Genomic DNA, 22,474 nt, shown 5'->3' with positions numbered 1-22,474 from the left:
ACTATATTGTGAATCAATATTCTTTGTATTCATAATTAAATCATCATTTTCAAAAAATTATTGCAATTATTGAGAAATGGCATTTTTTTTGAAAAATTATTTTCGATTTTTAAAATTTTACTAATTTTAAAAAATTTAATTTTTTTTTTTTTGTTTTCCAGTTTCTCGAATTTGGAAAAATATCAAATTTTCTAATTTTCTTTCTATGAAACTAATTTTGTTTTTGCAAATAAATTCATTTCAGCGACTCGATTTTTGGAAAGTTTTCAGAGATAATTAATTTTAAAACTTTTTTTTTTTAATCTTACTTTTTGTTTCTTTCGTTTGTTGAATATTGTCAGAAAATTTTTTTAAAAACAATGGTTTTTACATTTAATTGAAATGTAATTCTTTAAAATAAACAGAAACTTTTTTTTTAAAGTTTAGTGAATAAAAAGAAAATATTTTGAAAAAGTTTTTTTTTTTTTTTTTTTTGAAATTTCCTTATTTAGAAACAAAACGATGATATTAAAAAGAAAATTAAAAAAAGTCAACTTTTTCGAGTCAAATGAAATTACAAAAAAAACATGCCTCAGTCAAAACACCAAAAAACGTCATTTAAAAAAAAAACTAAAAATTGCCTAGAAGTATACTAATTGATGGATTTATTTATGATTATAAATCAATCTTAAATGATGTTTTGTTTTTAAGACGTATTCATGAGAAAGATTTACCACATCTCAGCCGGGGCGTCCGCGGTGAAACATGTCCGTCAGTCTCGAATCGTTGCAAAAAACATGTTTTTTTTTATTATCTTGTCTATCCAACGTTTATTATTGATATAAATCGACCCTAATTAATAATTTTTTTTTTTTATTAATTATCACCGAAGTTCGTTCGAGCGAAGTCTCCGGTACAAGCGCTCACCTTTTATTGTTTTTTTCTTCTTCTTTCAAAAAATTTTTCTTTTTTTAATTAAGTAGGCCATCTTCCCCTGATTTTTTTTCCTTGTATTCTTCGTTAACGAAAGAATTTTGTATGTGTATTGTTTTTTTTTTTTTTTGTATTATGTGTCTGTGTATGAGTGTATTTTACTGTTAATTGAAAAAAAGTATCTAAAGTAACGTTGCCCGGAGTAATGTTAGCAGTGGATTCAAGGAAAGGTGGTCTCCCGCAGTGTTTAGGCGGTTTACTAGATTCCCTAGTGGTTACGGCCACTGACTGTACAGCTGAAATTGTTCGCGAGTAAAACAGGACGAGAGGGGCTTCACAAAGTGAGCGTCCATTGTTCTGCAGTGTGGACAGGCGAAAACGCGGCTATAATCTGAGTAGAAATTCAGTCGCTGATGAGGGTAGATCAAGGGCTTCTGGCAGCTGTTACACTGTAACAAAAAAAAATAGAATTTTTTTTGGTTAAATTAATTTTTCTCAATTTTCTTTTTTATCTTCATTTTTCTTATCATTCTTCTCATTTTTTCTTTTAATTTTTTTTGTTTCGGTACAATTTTTATAATTACTTTTCTTTTATTTCCAATTAGAAACATTATTTTCCTTGTAAAAATAAGGTATCTTTTTCAAAATTATAAAGTCTGATTGAAAATGATTTTATTGTAAAAATTATTAAGTAAAATCAGTTTCAAATTAAATAAAAAATTTTTTGGAAATTAAAGAAATAAAATAAAAGAAGAAACGAAATATTAGAACAAAAAAAATTGAAATCGATTCACAAAAAGAAAGTGAATAGTGGAGAAAAAATTAAATTTTAAAGAAATAGAAAAAAGTATAATTTAATATAAAACAAGGAGGGTTAAAGAAAATTACCTTTAAACGATCGGTGCAACATGGCATGGCGGCGAAAATATCATAACTATACATTGTCCCCAGGACCAGACTGGAGCCATCCCAAGGTTGGGTGCAAGAACGACAACGAACTGGAGCGTTTCCGCTACCCTCCAAGCAATTCATGCAAACGGCCGATAAAAATTGGGTACGACCCTCGACCTTCACCTAAAACAAAAATCAAATTATACATTTATTAATTAATTGATTGAATAGCGCAACTTTTTGATTTGTCCAGCGGATGCTGAGCTACAGTAGAAAACAAATTCGGAAAAAAATACGAAAAATGAAATTTGCGAGATAATCATTCGGGAATACCACCAAAAAAATAGTCAAAAAGTTTCGAACAAAAAATGTATGGGGCACTTTTTGATTGGTCCAGCGGATGCTGAGCTACATTAGAAAACAAATTTTGGAAAAAAATACAAAAAATTAAATTTGCGAGATAATGTCTCGGGAATAATGCCAAAAAATTGAGCAAAAAGTCTCGAACAAAAAATGTATGGGGCACTTTTTGATTGGTCCAATGGATGCTGAGTTATACTCAAAAAATCGTGGGAAAAATTTTTGGAAAATAAAATTTGCGTGATAATGACTCGACAATAATGCCAAAAAATTGAGCAAAAAGTCTCGAACAAAAAATGTATGGCGCACTTTTTGATTGGTCCAGTGGATGCTGAGTTACAGTAGAAAACAAATTTGGAAAAAATTACGAAGAATTAAATTTGCGAGATATTCCTTTCGGAATATAACCAAAGTGTTTAGAAGAAAATTCTGAACAAAAAATGTATGCCGCTCTTTTTGATTGGTTCAGCGGATGCTGACCTATAGTAGAAAACAAATTCGGAAAATTTTTCAGAAAATAAAATTTGCGAGATAATGACTCGGCAATAATGCCAAAAAATTGAGCAAAAAGTCTCGGAACAAAAAATGTATGGCGCACTTTTTGATTGGTCCAGTGGATGCTGAGTTACAGTAGAAAACAAATTCGGAAAAAATTACGAAGAATTAAATTTGCGAGATATTCCTCTCTTAATATAACCAAAGTGTTTAGAAGTAAATTCTGAACAAAAAATGTATGCCGTTCTTTTTGATTGGTCCAGTGGATGCTAACCTACAGTAGAAAACAAATTCGGAAAATTTTTCGGAAAATAAAATTTGCGAGATAATGACTCGGAAATAATGCCAAAAAATTGAGCAAAAAGTCTCGGAACAAAAAATGTATGGCGCACTTTTTGATTGGTCCAGTGGATGCTGAGCTACGTCCACATAAATTTTTTGAAAAATTAAATTTTTGAGATAATCGCTCAGGAATAGTTTTAAAAATTTTTAATTAGTGAAAAATCAGTAAAATTAAACTAATTAAAAATTTCATAATTATAGTAGAGAAATTTTCTATTTTCATCTTACCTCAGCGCAGGCGTGAGAGTGTTGCCTTGGAGACAGAAAGAAGGTACCATCCACGAGAGGATACCTATCAAAGACTAGCATCGCTGCTCGGCAAAGGACACACGACACCCTGGACCACTGTAAAGCTGCCAATGTCGAGAGGATAAAGCATCTCGTATCATCATTCCCATGATTACCCTCATCTTCCATCTGCAAAACAGAAGAAAAAAAATTTCTTATTAATATTATTATTCAAATTTTATTTATTTATTTATTATTATTATTATAGTAGATAGTATATTTTAATTTTAAATATCCCAAGTCAGGATATTTTTACTAGTTATTATTATTATTATTGTTAAAAATCACTCATTTTGCTTCCTTGTGGAGGAAGCTATATAGTCCTTTCGTTTATAAAATTTTTAAAAATGGTATATATAAAGATTTGATTTAAAATTTGAGAATTAATAAAAATTAAAAAATCGAAAATTCATATTTTAGCTAAAAAATTTTGTGTTTTTTTTTAAATTCAAGTTGATGAATAAAATAATTGTATTCCTTGCATTAAAAACGAATCGATTCATATATATAAAGTTTATGTTACACTCAAAATTAATTAAAATTTTCTTTATTTTTCAAAAAATTTAATTATAATTAAAACATTTTAAACTCGAAATTTTTTAAATCAATCAATTAAATTGGACAAATTCATTGCTTCCTTCACGAGGAAGCGAATTTTTTGCTTCACACAATGAGGAAGCATAATGTTTATATGAAATAAACATAAAGGACCCCCTCCTTGTTTAAATTGACATCGAGAGTAATTAAATAATTAATCAAATTGATAAGAAACTTTATTTCTCACATCATTATCATTATTATCATCATTTTAAGCACTCTTTAACAGAAATATTCAACCCTCGTCGAGTACAATCTATTATCTGCCGAATGGATGCTGTGCTATCGCTCCTCTACTTTATGATCTTAAATAAACAGAGGAAGAGTATAAAATCTCTTGAAACTGAGAGTAAGAGAGAGTAAGAGAGAGTAAGAGAGAGAGACGCGTAACATTACAAGGAAGCTCGTAATCAAGTATAAGGCTACATAATTTGAATATTTCGTCGGCGTCTCCGCGACTCATAAGCTCAGGCAATAATGGGCACACGATGTCAACAAAGGTTGCCTCCGCGCGCGTCCGCCTTAGTCGTTAAATTCATCAAAGGGCGGACCCATAAGGGTGGTTTGTGCAAGACTCAACTGCGGAAGATCTGGACATTTATAACCATCGTAAATAACCCCCTCCCCCTCTCTTAAAAGTCATAATAATACAGTAAAGGGGAACGAAGAGAAAGGAGAGTGTTATACGTGGCCTTTAAAACTTTGGTGCGCTTGCGACTCTAAAAAAAAAAAAAATAAATAAAGAGGAAAAAAAAGAATTAAACGATGTGACAAAAAAAAAACGAGAAGCAGAACTCCCTTTGCGTTATTTTTTTTAAACGCACGTGCGCGCCTTCAAAATTAAATTTCCACACCCTGTGTTTTAAAAATTTTCTTCATTGGCCTTGTGCCACACTTGTTTTATATCGTCATATTTAAATATCACTTTCTTTCGTGTATCACTTGCCTTTTCGAATCTTCTCGTTTTCCCCTCTTTGTTGGAATTTTTTTTTTTTTTTTTTTTATTGACGAGGGACGTATTAATCTTAAATTAGTCTATTTTTTGACAATTTACAAAATTGTAAATTTAAAAAATTTATATATTAATATATTCTAATTATAATTATTATTATTATTATTATTATTATTATTATTATTTTGTAAAATTATAATATTATTTAATTCTTTTATTTGTTTTTATTAGTTCAATTAGTATATGAAAATTCTATTTTGTCTGCCAACAAACGGACTTGTTCTACTTAATGAAAAATATTCCTTATTATTGTATATCAATTGAAGAAACAGTATTGAAATTATTTTTTAGCTTCAAAATCATTCAATGATAGATCCACTTAAAAAATTTCAAACTGTCTGACCACACACGGACTTGTTCTACTTAACGAAAAATATTGCACAATTATTGTCTATCTAATAAAAAAAGTAATTTAATGTATTTTGAACTTAAATAAATTATTTTAAAATAAAGTTCTACTAAAAAATACGTATTGTCTGACTACACATTGACTTGTTCTACTTAATTCGAAAAAATCCCTCAAGACTCGAATCTGTATCAAGGAATTAAAAAAAAATTAAAGTATTTTTTTTTTTTTTTGTAATGAAATACTAAAAATAAAATTATCAAAAATTCGGTCTGACCACACAACGACTTGTTCTACTTAAAACAAAAAAAATAGTAAACTAAACAGTATCAATGTTTTTAAGAAATAATCCAGTATTCTAAAATGTAAGAAGATTTTATTTATGATAAGAATTCAAGTTAAAAATTCGCCTAGTCTGAACACACACTGACTTGTTCTACTGAAACTAACAAACTGAGCTCCAATCAATTAGAAAATAATTTAAAAGTCCTCAAAAATTGCAAGTTATTGTAAAATAAAGTTATAGTCGCAATATTGACTGACCATACACAGACTTGTTCTACTTAAATGGGGAAATTCAATTTAAAACAACTGCTGGGCATTTTTTATGGCAATAAAAATTGTTACTATTTTTTTTTGTTACTTATTGGCAACTTAAGTTGCTAAATTTTAATTTTTTCGTTAAAAAAAAAATTTTTTTCAGTTATATATAATCGTATGTATACATAATCAATTGTTTTATTAAACATTTTGAAAAATATAAATTTCAATCCTCGGGGATATTTACGCGGGAAACAATATTTATATATTTATCAGGGGAAAATAAAAAAAAATGCCTCAAGCACAACAATAGAAAGATATATAAGATATTTAATCGTGCGATTCACGTGACGTCGTTTTTCAAGCACTGCCATTGAAATTTGTTGAGTAAACATATATATATATATCCATGAAAACGGAAGCTGATCTCTCTTTTTTTTCAATCCGACATGAGAATAAAAAATATTGTTTTCCTCGCGATAAATCCATTATACTCGTAAATCCGACCTTGGTTAGAAAAAATAAAGAAAGAAATCGATTATGGGTCCACGTGTTTTTATTAAATTCTCCCCCGCACTGTAAATTTGGACAAACAAATTGTTATCTTGTTTTAACATCTTAAAATTTCATGTCAGGGAGAAATTATTTCCTTTCTCTTCATAAACTTTATTTATTCCTTTTTTTTAATCACAAAAATTTATTTCCTTCTTTTTGACAATTTTCTCATTCAAAAAAATAAATAACTATTTTTCCGTTTCTCTTTTTTTTTATATTTTCCAATTTAAAAAAAAAATAATAATTTTAATAATAATTTCTGTATTTAAAAATAAATACCGTTTAATTGATTGAAATAAAAATTTTGTCATATAGTCAATTATTTGAATCAAATAAATTTTTTTTTTGAAGGAAAAAAAAAATTTGTTTGATACATATAAAAAGTTAAAGTATTTTGGTTACGTTTTACGTGCGTTTTGCAAAAAAGGGTCCACGCATTGCGTCAATCGCCGGAAGACGAGGGTTTAGGAAAGAAAAAAAAAAAGAAAAATCACCCGAGGGATTTCTTAGCGCTCCTAAAGGACGTTCTTATTTAGCACTTTTACGCCACACAAATAAACACACGCTTTGGTCCATAGGTCGCGGAACGATAAAGCTCTACATGTCCAAAATAGCACACATAAAATTGGTAATTGCACGCACATATATTTTTTTATACCCATGGGGACTTCGGCGATGGTGGTGAAAAAAAAAAAAAAATAACACACCAAATGTAATTTTGCCCTCAATTCAAATAAAAAAAAAATAAATGTTTTCTAATCGTTGTAGAAAAATAAATTGGAACCAACAAAAATTAACAGAAAACTGTATTTAAAAAAAAAAACGATTTTTTCTGTCTTTTTTATTCAAAATTTTGAAAGAGGATGAAATAAATTTAAGAGGGTAAAAATTAAAACGAAAATTATATTTTATTATTAACAGAGATTTTTTCTGATTTTTTTAAATCAAAATTTTGAAAGAAATTTTTGAAAATTTTTTTTAAGAAAAGAAAAAAATTCTTTGTAAACTACTTTGGTTTTCTTAACACGTTCGATTTTTATCGATTATAGCCCTCGTTGCCACTCTTTCTCTCTCTCTCTCTCTCTTTTTCTTTCTGAATTGCGAAAAACTGTAAGAGCAAGTTTCATTGGTTCGTTCAACCCAAAAACCTTAGACACACCAGCTGCCAAATCAAATTCTATTAAACGATCGCTACTTTACGAGCCCTGCAAACTGAATGCTCTTGGTACTCGTTTCTTTAACGACCGGATATAGGAGAGAAAAATTTTTCCAATCGATTTTTTACTTCTTTATTTTAATCGTGTAAATTCGCGATGAAATTAAATTTCCTTATCTCTCTGTTTATTAAATATTTCTGAATTTTCAAAAATTTTAATTTAGTCTACAAATTTTGTAAAAGTAAAAAGTTTCCTTTTTCTAAAAAAAAAAAAAGGAAAAACGAATTAGAAATAATTTCTCTATTAAAGAAATTGTTTTAGTAATATTTACTAATTATTTTATATTGCAGTTATTAATAACCACGAATATTTTTTACCAAAAAATAAAATGAGATTGAAGCACCTTTTTTGGATCTAATTTGATCTTAAGTTTGTTAGAATCCCATTTTCCAAATCTGATGTGTATATAAAAGAATTTATCAAAAAAAAAAAAAAGAAGAGATATTGTACAACTCCTGCGGTAAAAAAAAATACTCTGCGACCCCCTTCTTCAAGGTCAAGATCAATTTACATTCAATGAAGATTTAATATACTCAGAAAAAGAGAATATATATATAATGTAGAAAAATAATCAAATTTTTTGCCGAGAGAATGATTTATATCATGGACGATGAAATATATTGGTAGAAGGATAAAATTGAAAGGGGTGGTAAAGAAAAAGTGTCAGATTACGAAACAAGTTGTGTAATATTTTATTAAGGCCTTATTAAAAATTTATATGAAAATCTTATATACAACCCTTCAAGTATATTTTACTCTTTCCTCCTTTCTCTCTCTCTCACTTTCTTTGCATTAATCATAAGTAGGAGATATTTTCGGGGCGAAACAAAACTGTTTTCAAACTTTCCCTCACCTTGTCAGCACAAAAACCATTCGTACGAAAAGTAATTTCGAAATTGCTTTTGGGAATGGTTCAACTTTAACCCCTTTTAGTAATTACCGAACCACCGAACGAGTATTTTAACCCTTTAATTATTAAAATATAACTCATGTTTTTTTTTTTTTTTTGGTGATTTTATATACTTTTTTTGAAATAAAATTTTCATAACTTTTTTCTTTAAATCAATTTTTAGTTGATGTTTTTTAAATAGTAACTTATTATTGAAATTATTATTATTGTTGTTATTATTATAAAATATAATAACAATATTATTTATTTCAAATTAAATTTTTTCTTCTTTCTTAAATAATAATATATTATTGTTATTAATATAAATATATTGCTTATTTCAAAATAAATTGTTACTTATTGTTTTTCAAATAATAATATATTATAGTGAAATTATTATTATTTTATTAATATTATTATTCATAATAAAATATTGAATAATTATTATTTACCAAAAAATTCAACTTTTGCAGAAATCATCATTTCTCTCTCTCTCTTTCTTCAGAGGTAAAAATAACGTTTCACAAGGAATTCTTTGGAGTATAAAAAGAGAAAAAAAAAAAGAGAGAGAGAAAGACAAGGGTGTGTAAAGAGAAGTCGTTATAGTTTTTTCTAAAGTGCTTTGAGACGATCGTATAACTTCTTTGCAGGGCTGGGAAAGAAAAGTGAAGGGCAATGGAGAGGGGTAAAAGAAGGGGGGGGGGTCAGAGAGGGATTTATGAGATAGGGTAAAAGTGTGGCCCTTTAGCCGGAAAACGTCAAAAAAGCTCTTACGATATAAGTTTGGTAAACTTTTCTTTTCAATGTGTGCGATAGTCCAGTTCATGTTACATATTCTATATATATATATATATATATATATATACAAATGTACAGAATCCATATGTATGCGACACATCTGCAACGGTACTCCGTTGACCCACTGATGATGTCTCCTCCAAGGGAGCCGACCAGACAAAGAGGACTCCCTTCTCTTTTCCTCCGTCTGGACCAATGTCTCCCCTTTCTCGTTATACTCTCCTGTGTTCAATGAAGAGATAAAATAAACGAGCTTATTAAATTTTACGCCCCCCTAATAGTAATTAATATTCATTCCACTAATTTTTTTTCCACTCTCGAATCATATATAAATATAGTTAAAAAATATATTTTTTGCATTTAAATTAATATTTTACTAAAATAATTACTGATTTTTAATTACTAACTAACTAATAATAATTAATATATTTTACTAATTACTAATTACTAACTATATAATTAATATTATATTAATAAATATACCAAATAAATAGATAATTAATACTTTACTAATTATTAATTATACTAATAACCGATTAGTATTTATTAATTACTAATACCTGATTATTGATTACTAATTACTAACTACTTACTAAATAATTAATATTTTACTAATTTTTCATTAAAAAAAAAAAAAAAAAAAGAACGAAAAGAATATTAAAATGTTACATATAAAAGGAGGCTGTAGTTCTTTTTCGCCCCTTTTGCTCTTTCTTGTTTAATTGAAAGGAGAGAAGATTAGTGCGTGGAAGGAAACGGAAAGAATAAAAGAAGAGGGGTTGAGGGGGGGGGGAATTTCCGTGAACAATGCCATGCAAGATAGAATGAACGTCTGTCCGTGAAACTATGAGAAAAGAGACGAAAAATAAGTAATAAAAAAAAAGTCAGTGGCAAGGTTATACAAGCGTCTTTCTTTTCTTAATATTTTTTTTTTTTTTTGCCTTTCTTTTTCTTCTTCTTTTTTCATGACGAAGAAAAAAGGAGGGGGGAGGAAGGGAGAATCGCCTGGGGACCACTCATGAAACCTCAGTCTCATCATCAACATTCGCTTCGTTCTTTGGTTTCCAGCAACTATTCTTGAAAGTTGGTGCGGTGGCCCTTTATTATTCGCGGTGTTTTGAACGTGTTGAGAAAAGGGGATTCCCATTATATGCGAAATGCCCCACCAAGAGAGAGAGAGAGAGAGAGAGAAAAAAAATTATAATCTTTTGTCCACGATTTTTTTTTTTGTTTCGAACTCCAATTTTTTTTCTAAAATAATAAAAATTTTTCCCTAAAAAAAAGGTTAAATATTTTTTAATAATAATATTGTTTACATGTAACAATATTTTTTTAGAAAATTAATTATTGAAAATAACTGAAATAAAATACAAAGTTAAAAAAAAAAATTGTAAATGAAAATTAAAATAGAACTTTATTGATAAATGGTCTCTCATAAAGGTGTTCGTATAGTGAATTTTTTTTATACACTACGAACATTGACGAAACCAATTATTACGATTGAAGGGTGTTTTTTTTTTTTTTTTTTGTTTTCTTATTCTATTTCATAAGCGGCTTACTTTCAAATTTTTCCGCATAAAAAAAAAGTCGATTACTAATAATTGCGTCTCAGGAAAAATTATCTTCCTGATAGATGAGTAACTCGTTCGAAGGAGAAAATTATTACACTACATTATATAGGTAAATGCCTATAAATCTCCCGTGATGGTCCCATTAACTCTACACAATTTAGCAGTCACTTTTTTTTTTTTTTTTTTTTGAAAAATTCCCTTTTCAATTTATAACATCTAACAAAATAAAAAAATTTTATTTTAATTATTTGCAATTATAAATATAATAATAGTAATAAAATTTCAAAAAGGACAGTGAAAAAATAAAAAAAATTTTTTTACTAAATTTTTTATAATTAATTAATAAATATAATTAAAATTATGAAATAAATATAATAAAAATTCGAGGGATTTTTTCCGGTCCTTAATGGGGACGAAAAAATAACAAAAGAATAAAAAAAAAACAGAAATATTTTAATAAGATTAATTTAAATTAATGAAATAAATTAAAATTGATGAATTTTGCCGATTTTCAAGAAAGAAAAAAAATTTTTGTATAAAACTTTTATGGATTGTAGTTAAATATTCTATTACGTGAAGTTTTAATGTAATCTCCTGGACATAAACTTATATTGGATTCGTTACTTTCTTGCGGGCGAAGTCTTTATCGTTCTCCAGGGTCAAACACAAGAATGTTTGCCAAAGAGGAAAAAGGTATTTTTTTCTTCCCTTCTCGAATGTGTCCGAAACTCTTTTTTTTACTGCTGACGGAAATGAAAGACCTTTGAAATAAACTAAAACCTCTTTTAATTATCCTCGCGCGAAAAAAATAAAAAAAAAAAAAAAAAACTTTAGTTATACTATAAAATTTTTTTCTCCCTTCTCACATGAAAAATACAAGAAAACTAAAATGGTTTTTTCTTTTTAATAAACAAAAAAAGTTTGAAAATAACTTAAAAATAATTTAAATACATAAAAAATTAAAAATAACTAGAAAATTAAAAATATATGAATATATTTAATTAATCTTAATAAAAATTGTATTATATTTGTTTGTGATAAATTCGTTAGGATTTCGAAGAACAAAGAAAAGAACAATGAATTGGCGAACAAGAGGAAATAAATATGTAGTCTAATATCAAAAGTACATTAGTCGTTCCGGGGAGGAAAAAAAATCACTGAGAGCAAAGTATAGAGAGAGAGAGAGAGAGAGAGAGAGAGAGAGAGAGAGAGAGAGAGAGAGAGAGAGAAAAAAGCTGCGCCTAACTGTCGTCGACGATGGAAACAAAATAAATGAACGCGATTCTAGAGAGGCAATAAATTTCTCAAGCCTTACTTTTCCGAATCAGAGGATGAAACCGGGTCTTGTTCGCCACGCACAAAACCTTTATATAAGATTCGCGGGGGGATTAAGGATTTTTACCCTTCTTTTACTTGTGACCTTTAACACTTGAAACACATCCCTATATATATACCTTCGTCTTCTCCTCCTCGTGCTTGATTTATAATGCCACTCTTTTCCCTACCGATAATAAAAATGCCATGTCCTCCAAAAAAAGGAACATTGACGACACAAAATAGCGAAGGGGAGGGGGCAAAATAATAATCAGCAAAAAATAACGATCACAAAAATCAAAGTAAAAAAATTTATAATTTTTTAAATATTTTATTAATGTTTACTAATATTTTGAATTTAATAAATTATTCCTTATTTAAAAAAAGGAATAATTATTATAATAAAAATAAATAAAATAATAATATTATTATAAATTAATATAATAAATTAAATACCCACTTGGAAAGATTCCCCGGAAATTGCCCCCTCGAGGTTCTATCAGAATTCCGCCGGAACTTCCAACGTAATTCCGTCGGAATTCCATCGGTGTTCCAAAGAATTTCCGATGGGATTCCGACGGAACTAGGACTCTAAAATTTTTGAAAAAATTAATCGGAATCCTATCGGAAATTCTTTGGAACTCCGATGGAATTCCGACGGAATTCTGATAGAACCTCCAGGGGGCACTTTCCGGGGAATCTTTCCAAGTGGGTATTATTAATTAAATTTTCTATAAAAAATCCTTTTTTAAATTTTCACCGATTTTTTTTTCATCATCCGGTTTGGTAATTACAATTTTATTCTTTTTTTTAAAACAATTAAAAATACAACAAAAAATTTTTTCAAATATTTTTTATGAGGGATGTAAATAAAGGAGAGCAAATATATATTTCTCTCACCCTTTGTCATCATTTAATCCGCGAAGGGTGCTTTTTTGGAATATTTGCGCAAGTTCGCACTAGTGCACTTATTCTATAATATATAGGAGAGATATGGGTATTTTTTTTTCTTTTTGATACACGATTCATCCCCTTATCGATTTGGATCGTCCCTCTCGCACAAATTCATTATAATGCACATTTCGCCCACGAAATGGCCAATGGCGCAATTACGTCGTGAATTTCCGATCCTCATTTATATAATAGGTGTCTGCATCCAATGGCCCTCCCCCCCCCTCCCACCCTCTCTTACAATTCTCTTGTCCATTTCACGCACTCCTATTATATTCTCTCGTTAATAAAAAAAAAATCATTTCTTCTATATAAAGCTGAATCAATGAATATAAAAATATTAAGAAAAAGAAAAAATTTGATTTGAAATTAAATATTTTTGTACCCTATTTACTATTTTTATTTGTTTATATTTTTCTATAATTTATTAAAAATAATATATAATAAATATAAAATTAAAAATCGATATAAAAAATTTGATAACCAATTAATAAATATAAATAATATCAAATAATTTATTCAATTAAGCAAAATTTAGTGAATCAATTTTAGCAATTAATTTGCAATTAAAACAATCAAAAAAAAGGACAAAAACAATAAATTTTCACTAGAGGAAAAAATTAAGTGAAGATGATTGTGTTTTTACGATGAAATAAAAAAAAAAAATTTTCTTTTGTTTCAGCTTTTTGGAGATGCTGAGATTAGATGAGTTGGAAACGTGATTGCGTACGTGTGCCTTGGTCCAAAACACTTGAAGCACACCGAATAAAAGGAGAGAAAATAGAAGAGAGAGAGAGAGAGAGAGAGAAATGTGCGGTTTCCCATGTGGAGTATTAGCGTTACTTCAGTATAAGGTACGTGGCAAGTTTACATTACAGGCACACAAAATTCCTGTTTTCCTTCTCTCGGTTGTACGACTTTCAAAATTCCCCATGGAATATAATGTTTCCATAGGCCCCTTAAGCTTCATGTGCTTTTTCCCCAAAGGCACAAATACACACACACACACATACACAAACAAACACGAACTTTAGAACTATTTCTCGCAAAAGCCCAAAACTGATTTCTCTTTGTTTTTTCGTTTTATATTTCTCGAATTATACAATGTATATTAAATATTACCAAAAAAAAGTTATCGAAAAAAAATCAACAACAAAATTAATTAAATTAAATTATTTATCCAGTAAGTAATTAAAAATTCTTTCGCTGGGAATTTACGGAAACTTACAAAATTATGAAAATTTATTTTGTTGTAATTTATGGAAAAATTTTAACAGTAAGTTATGGAAATTTATTTGTTTAATAAATTATGAAAATTTTGCCACTGAAAATTTATGGAAACTTAAGCAGTAAGTTAATGTAAACTTAATAATTGTGGTAATTTATTTAGTAAATTATAAAAAAAATATTGCCGCTAAAAATTTATGGAAACTTAATCAGTAAATTATGAAAATTTATCAGTGGTAAGTTATGGAAATTTAAGCAGTAAATTATGAAAATTTTGCTGCTAAAAATTTATGGAAACTTAACCAGTAAATTATGGAAATTAATCGATGGTAAGTTATGAAAACTTAAGAAGTAACTTATGGAAATTTATTTGTGGTAAGTTATGGAAACTTAAGCAGTAACTTATGGAAATTTATTTGTGGTAAGTTATGAAAACCTAAGCAGTAACTTATGGAAATTTATTTGTGGTAAGTTATGGAAAATTTAGCAGTAACTTATGGATATTTATTTATGGTAAGTTATGGAAACTTAAGCAGTAAGTTATGGAAATTAATCGATGGTAAGTTATGAAAACTTAAGAAGTAACTTATGGAAATTTATTTGTGGTAAGTTATGGAAACTTAAGCAGTAACTTATGGAAATTTATTTATGGTATGTTATGGAAACTTAAGCAATAAATTATGGAAATTTATTTGTGGTAAGTTATGGAAACTTAAGCAGTAAATTATGGAAATTTATTTGTGGTAAGTTATGGAAACTTAAGCAGTAAATTATGGAAATGTTGCCATTAAAAATTTATGGAAACTTAACCAGTAAATTATGGAAATTTATCGGTGGTAAGTTATGGAAACTTAAGCAGTAACTTATGGAAATTTATTTGTGGTAAGTTATGAAAACCTAAGCAGTAAATTATGGAAATGTTGCCGTTAAAAATTTATGGAAACTTAACCAGTAAATTATGGAAATTTATCGGTGGTAAGTTATGGAAACTTAAGCAGTAACTTATGGAAATTTATTTGTGGTAAGTTATGAAAACTTAAGCAGTAACTTATGGAAATTTATTTGTGGTTAGTTATGGAAATTTAAGCAGCAATGAAAATTTTTTTTTTTAGCAATTTCCAAAAAAAAAAAAAATTAATGCAACAAATTTGTTGAAAATAAAATTAACTTCAATTATATGAAATTAAACATATAAAAAAAAGAATTTCTATACTCCTCAATAAATGAAAAAAAAACACTTTCTCTTCTTGTGTCGTCCCTTATCTCTTGTGCGTCTTAAGAACACGCAATTTCAGCAAAACCTCAACGTGCCAAGGATTCCAAAATACTCGAGGAGAGAAAAGAGACGACAAAACCCCCGTCCTGCCGCCCCCCGAAAATGGGAACGAATATAGTCAGGAGCTAAATGCCTTTGACGACGAGAGCGATTCCCAACGTGATACTATAGAGAAGAGAGATAGAGATAGGGCTTTCGAGCAAATTGTTGGGAATCGTACAACGAACATAGCAATCGTCCTAATTGCACTGCACACACGCGGGCACTAGAATTCAGAGTTAATCATTTTGAACGTGAATCCTCGTCAGAGACTCATTTGATCGTATATAGATTGAAATTAGTTCCTCATGAGGAAAATCGAATAAGGGCAAAAAAAAAAAAAATTGTAATTCGAAAAAAATCCTGATAAAGTAAAAAAAAGGAATTTTAAAAATGTATTATCTTTCTGGTTGTCTATATATATTTATAATTTTTAAGGCAAACGGAGATAAAATATTCTTTAATTTAGAATTACGTTTTTTTTTCGTTATCCTTTTATGAAAAGAAGGAAATTTAAATCTACCCTTATGAAATACAATGCATCACTTTTTTTCCCCCATTAAATAGTTCGCCTGAAGGTGTAATCTGAATGTAATTTGACGATTTATGTATTTTTTAGAGATGAGAGAAGGGGGGGAAGAGGACGCTCATAATAACGAGTTAGAAACACACAGCAAGGTCACGTGATGACCTGAAAAAGTAGTTTATCGTTTGGCTGTAAAGTTAGGCGTTCTTAACAACCGGGTTGTGTGTATATAATAATATAACCTTACAAAAGAGAGTGAGAGAGAGAGAAATTTCATTAAATCTTTGGGAAGAAAATTATGAATAACGGGCACCTCGTATTATAGTCGCGTGCAACTTGATAATGTGCTTCTCTCTCGCGTTTATTCAGCGAATATATATAGAGGGGAGTTGAAACGCGATCGTATATACAGTTGCGCGTAAACGACCCTACGCAAAGCAACGTCTAATTACTCGTTTAAGATAAGATTGCCATCTGACATTTATGACGCGTGATTAAGAACCATGTCGAAAAGCACATTAACGACAATTTTCAAAAATATATACACAACCTCCTTCTCCTCCTCCTCCTAAATTGGAACAGCAATCATTTTTATTATATGATGACAAATCTCTCTATATATTATTATCGCGTTAAAGTCGCAATTAAATGAAAATTATTTTTTGACATTCCTTTTCTGTTTTCGCGGTTATTTATGGAAATTTAATTGATAATTTCGGGAAAATTACAGAAATGCAGGAAAATTTATTGAATTTTATAGACACTTAGGGAAACGTGTGGAAATTTATAGAAAATTACAGAAATTTATCAATGAAATGAAATGAAATTTTTTTTTCGAGTACGATTTCTTTTTTTTTGCCGTCACTTATGGAAATTTATCTAGTAATTTGTGGAAAATTATAGAAATATACGAAAATTTAGGGAAATTTATGGCCATGTAGGGGAACTTATGGAAAATTATAAAGCAATGAAGTGAAAATTATTTTTCGAGTACGATTTCTTTTTTTTTGCCGTCACTTATGGAAATTTATCTAGTAATTTGTGGAAAATTATAGAAATATACGAAAATTTAGGGAAATTTAGAGAAATTTATGGCCATGTAGGGGAGCTTATGGAAAATTATAAAGCAATGAATTGAAAATTATTTTTCGAGTACGATTTCTTTTTTTTTGCCGTCACTTATGGAAATTTATCTAGTAATTTGTGGAAAATTATAGAAATATACGAAAATTTAGGGAAATTTATGGCCATGTAGGGGAACTTATGGAAAATTATAAAGCAATGAAGTGAAAATTATTTTTCGAGTACGATTTCTTTTTTTTTGCCGTCACTTATGGAAATTTATCTAGTAATTTGTGGAAAATTATAGAAATATACGAAAATTTAGGGAAATTTAGAGAAATTTATGGCCATGTAGGGGAGCTTATGGAAAATTATAAAGCAATGAATTGAAAATTATTTTTCGAGTACGATTTCTTTTTTTTTGCCGTCACTTATGGAAATTTATCTAGTAATTTGTGGAAAATTATAGAAATATACGAAAATTTAGGGAAATTTATGGCCATGTAGGGGAACTTATGGAAAATTATAAAGCAATGAAGTGAAAATTATTTTTCGAGTACGATTTCTTTTTTTTTGCCGTCACTTATGGAAATTTATCTAGTAATTTGTGGAAAATTATAGAAATATACGAAAATTTAGGGAAATTTAGAGAAATTTATGGCCATGTAGGGGAGCTTATGGAAAATTATAAAGCAATGAATTGAAAATTATTTTTCGAGTACGATTTCTTTTTTTTTGCCGTCACTTATGGAAATTTATCTAGTAATTTGTGGAAAATTATAGAAATATACGAAAATTTAGGGAAATTTATGGCCATGTAGGGGAACTTATGGAAAATTATAAAGCAATGAAGTGAAAATTATTTTTCGAGTACGATTTCTTTTTTTTTGCCGTCACTTATGGAAATTTATCTAGTAATTTGTGGAAAATTATAGAAATATACGAAAATTTAGGGAAATTTAGAGAAATTTATGGCCATGTAGGGGAGCTTATGGAAAATTATAAAGCAATGAATTGAAAATTATTTTTCGAGTACGATTTCTTTTTTTTTGCCGTCACTTATGGAAATTTATCTGGTAATTTGTGGAAAATTATAGAAATATACGAAAATTTAGGGCAATTTAAAGAAATTTATGGACATTTAGGGGAACGTATGGAAATTTATTTGGTCAATTGTATAGGAATATGTAGAAACATAAAGAAATTTAGGAAATTTAGTGGAAATTTATAGAAATTTATCAATGCAATAAAATATTAATTTTCTTTCATAATAATTATTATTAAATAATTTTTTTTTGATTCATTTTTTATTATTTATTTTTTTTGAGAGGAAAAATCTTCTAAAAGTTGAATTTGCTAAAAGATTACTCCTGTTTTTTTAAGGTCAAAAAAATCTGGGGGTTCGCGTCACGTCGTTTCAATCTTGTTAAGTAGAAACAGAATGTCTGGTTCGCGCGTAAATAAATAATGCGCAAAGGATATGGCCAGGGGAGAAATAATACAACTCTCACAAGTCTTGGTAGGGTTTTTCACTTTTATATTAACAACGTGTCTTGTAAATCCCACTTTTCAACCCCCTCTCCAAAGTTTTCTCTCATGTGTCTGTCAAATGGGATATAATATTTTCAAAGAACTTTTTGGGAAGGGTAAATTCTACTATATATATATATATATATATCCTTTTGACTGTTAATTTATGCTTTTAACATACACAAGTGTGACGCAACAAAAAGTTTTTATTTAAAAAAAATTGTGAAACGAAATAATATATAAAAGGGTGAGAGATAAGGAGAACTGGGGTTTTGTGTGCGGAAAAATGGAAAAAGCTTGTCACCCCTCGAGGTGTCTAATTCGTTAGTAGTGTATATGTGTGTCTCTCTCTCTAATTTACACTCGTAGTCTTTTCATTAAGGGGGGAACACCAGTTGTAACTTTCGAAAAATCGAATTTTTTTTTTGTGCATTTTCTTAAAGTATACATATTTAGAAATGTGTCTGTAAATTTCAAAGTTGATCCGGTGAAAAATAAATGAGATATACAGAACACTGCAGCGGCGCGTCCCGTGGCTTCATACAAGGTGGCCAGCCATACCTGACCCTAACGACACATGGCCTTTTCCTATGATTTAGAAACGGCAACCACTGCGGAAGAGTTATTATATGGTCCAGGAATCGATGACTCTTTGTAACTTGGAAACAAAATTTCTCCTGAACAAAAAAAAGTAAGTTGAAACTTTGAATGCGTTTTTCTCAAAATGACATTTTCCAAGTCGGTGACCACGATTACTCGAATACCATTAAACCGATTTATTTAAAATTTAGTGTGCTTCATTTACACATATAAGTCTAGTTCGTGATCGAAGGATTTTTTTTTTTATGCAAAACTTTTTTTTATATAGCTGAAAATCGACCGTATTTTTTTAACGAAAATCATACTTTTGACTTTGACAGGTCGCCAATTTGTCAAATTTTTTTTTTTTTTTAAATCCTTCGATCACGAACTAGATAATCTTATAATAAATGTAAATCAATTTCATTTTTGTATTTCAGACGAAGTATACTTGCAGAATGCTGGTCACCGCAATTCGCCTTTTTTCTTAAGGCGCCACTTCAATGGCTCATATCTCCAAAAGTTTTTGTTAAAAAAATTTTTTTTTTCTTTTAAATTACAGCTTTTTACATGTACTTTTAACTAATAAATAGTATTCTTTAAAAAGATTCATTGTTCTTTTGGAAAATATTCTTGTAAAAAGCATTATTTTTTGAGTTACAACTGGTGTTCCCCCCTTAAGAACTTGAAACGCACCAGAATAAATTAACAATCGTCTTTCGAAATGAGGTACAAAAAAAAAAAATACAAAATTAAAAACTACTATAATAAACAAAATAAAAATATGGATTTTAAATAATTTTAACAAAAATTAAAATATTTTTAAAAATTGTGAAAAAATATTTTTAACAAAATAAAATATAAAACAAGAAAGTTTCTTGGTTGAAAATATAAATTGACTTAATTAAGGTGTTTCGTACGAGTTTCCGAAAAGGGAGATTGATTTAACGCCCGAACCTTAGAATTACGCACATGTAAATCTCGGGAAAGTTTGAAGTAAGGACTTAACCAACCGGGAAATTGAAAATTTTACGACCTCGCTTTCGAGAATCCTTTGTTTTAAAATGAAATCTCAACCTAAACTCGTATAACTCTTGAAACAACTCGTCCCCTCCTAAAACTCATTCTTAACGACCGTCTATAACCAAATCGACTGACTTTGTTCAATTTTCTCGTTGGTTGGACCGCGCGCGATTTAATTCCAATATCGCCTATTTTTATTTATTTTTTTTTCTATAATTGACATTAAAAAGGAAATAAAAAATATAAATTTTTTTTTTTCTTTCTAAATGTTGGTAATTTATTATAGAAGAAAATTTTTTTTATTATTTCTTAAAAGGAGGAACGTGATGGAACGAGCTGTCTTCGTTTGTTGTATATATATAGTTGAGATGAGAGTGCATTAAATCCCAGTCAAGTCACACCCTAGACGTCTGATTTATTCGAAACTACCGCCAAGGACGAAGTGTCTCTCTCTTTCAAGGAGCACAAGTTAAGAGACAGTCGCGCCCATAGTAAAGGTTCCTTAGCTAAGAAGCTTTGCCTGCACTTAACGCTTATATTTTATTAAGTATAATCCACCGACGTCGCGTTCAGGTGACACTTTTACTTAGTACTTTTCACGTCCTCTGAATTTCACTTGAAAACTACTTTATATATATATATGCACACACTCTATGAAAAAATAATCACAATTTCCTGTTCAAATTTTTATTACATAAATATTTTTAAATTCATTCATATTTACAAATTATTATTTTATGAAAAAAAAAAAATTTTTTTTTAACGAATTAAATTAAGCACAAAGTGTTCTTAAAAAAAAATATTTCTATATCAATAAATAAAATAAAATAGTAGGTAAATAAAAATTTTCATTTTATAGTTCGAATTTTGAGTTTCATGCGACCTTTTGAATAAATTCCCCTTTCAAGTGGTGTCGTAAGTACCTTACGCGAATATATATTGACAAAATATAAAGCTCCCCGGGGGCGTTTGCGAAAAGCTCGTTTAAAACTTAATTTCTAGAGAAGGGTTTTCTTGCATAAACATGACATATTCTCTCTGAAAAGAGAAGATCGAAGAGCACCAGACAAAAAATATATTTAACCTAACGAATTTCGAAATTGACGAATTTTTACCAATTCATTGATTTCTGATTGTAATTTAAATTCATCGTGTTTTTGACAGATTAACTTCACTTTTTAATACAGCCATTTATATACATACTCCTCTTGTATAAACGAAATCAATTTAAATTTACCCTCAAAAACTCCAATTATTAAAAAATAATTGAAGAAAAAAAAATTGCTGTATAATATATAAATTCGATTTAAAATAGTTTCAATTTAATTGCAAATAATTTTCGAAAAAAATACCGAGTATCAAATCTTAATTAAAAGTAGTAATTTTTTTTTGTAATTATAAATAAATAACCATTAAATTTCGAGTTAAATTTTAATTTCAAAAGTATTAAATATTCGAGGGTTTTGTGTATAATCAAGGATCTTATCAAGATTTTTGTGTAGGGCAAAAGAGAGGAAAAGGGAAACATGGACGAACGATGTCCATTCAGAAAGTTTCTCTCCTATACAATGTAGGATAAAATGACACGATAAGCTTCACCTGCCCCTATTTACAGTGGATTCATGTATACACCAGAACCAATTTTGCCGCTGGACCCAAATAAGTGTGAGATTTAACTCTCTGCTCACGAGAGTGTACTGTATCACATTATATAGATTACTAGACTTTCAACATACCGGAAAACAGTCTTTTAGTCGCGTAAAAGCAATAAGTTCCTTCTCTCTCTCTCTCTTTAAAAGAACATATATAGGGATTAACTACACACGTACACATGGAAATTCACACATATATACAAGTCACATGAAAAAAAGTATAACTATATAGGGGGCGCCTCCTCTCGTCTCCACATTTTCTTTGTTCAATGTCAAAAAGAGAAAGAGCGATTGAAAATTGACCCCCCCCCTCCACTCCCCTCATCCCACATCTCTCAAACCAAAATTTACGGCTGATTTGCTGACAGCAAAATGCCCCGATACTCCCTATTCAACTTTGTGAGCGCACAATCTTTCAATGAACATTCGTTCGAAATTAAAGTCTGCTTCGCACCATAAAGTGCACACACACGGACACTTTT

General features: G+C 29.0%; 1 protein-coding gene and 1 long non-coding RNA gene across 2 annotated transcripts in view; one reads left to right on the top strand and one right to left on the bottom strand.

Moving 5' to 3' along the window:
• Positions 1-1,024: 1,024 nt before the first annotated feature.
• LOC127288171 (headcase protein) overlaps positions 1,025-22,474 on the bottom strand; it is a 145,953-nt gene continuing 124,503 nt past the window's right edge. Inside the window, exons 3-5 of the mRNA XM_051315477.1 lie at positions 3,229-3,417; positions 1,801-1,986; positions 1,025-1,361 (exon numbers count right to left, since the gene is read on the bottom strand). Coding sequence (XP_051171434.1) covers positions 1,188-1,361; positions 1,801-1,986; positions 3,229-3,417 — 549 coding nt within the window. The 3' untranslated portion in view covers positions 1,025-1,187. The remainder of the gene's footprint in view (positions 1,362-1,800; positions 1,987-3,228; positions 3,418-22,474) is intronic.
• Positions 19,126-19,925, top strand: LOC127288190 (uncharacterized). Its single transcript, XR_007843998.1, has 2 exons — positions 19,126-19,429; positions 19,758-19,925. It is a non-coding gene; the product is annotated as an uncharacterized LOC127288190 (long non-coding RNA).

Source organism: Leptopilina boulardi, unplaced genomic scaffold (assembly GCF_019393585.1).
Source record: "Leptopilina boulardi isolate dan_hultmark-lab unplaced genomic scaffold, ZJU_Lbou_2.1 LbouV2_38, whole genome shotgun sequence".
In the NCBI taxonomy this organism is placed as follows: domain Eukaryota; kingdom Metazoa; phylum Arthropoda; class Insecta; order Hymenoptera; family Figitidae; genus Leptopilina; species Leptopilina boulardi.
This window is presented reverse-complemented; position numbering and strand designations above follow the sequence as displayed.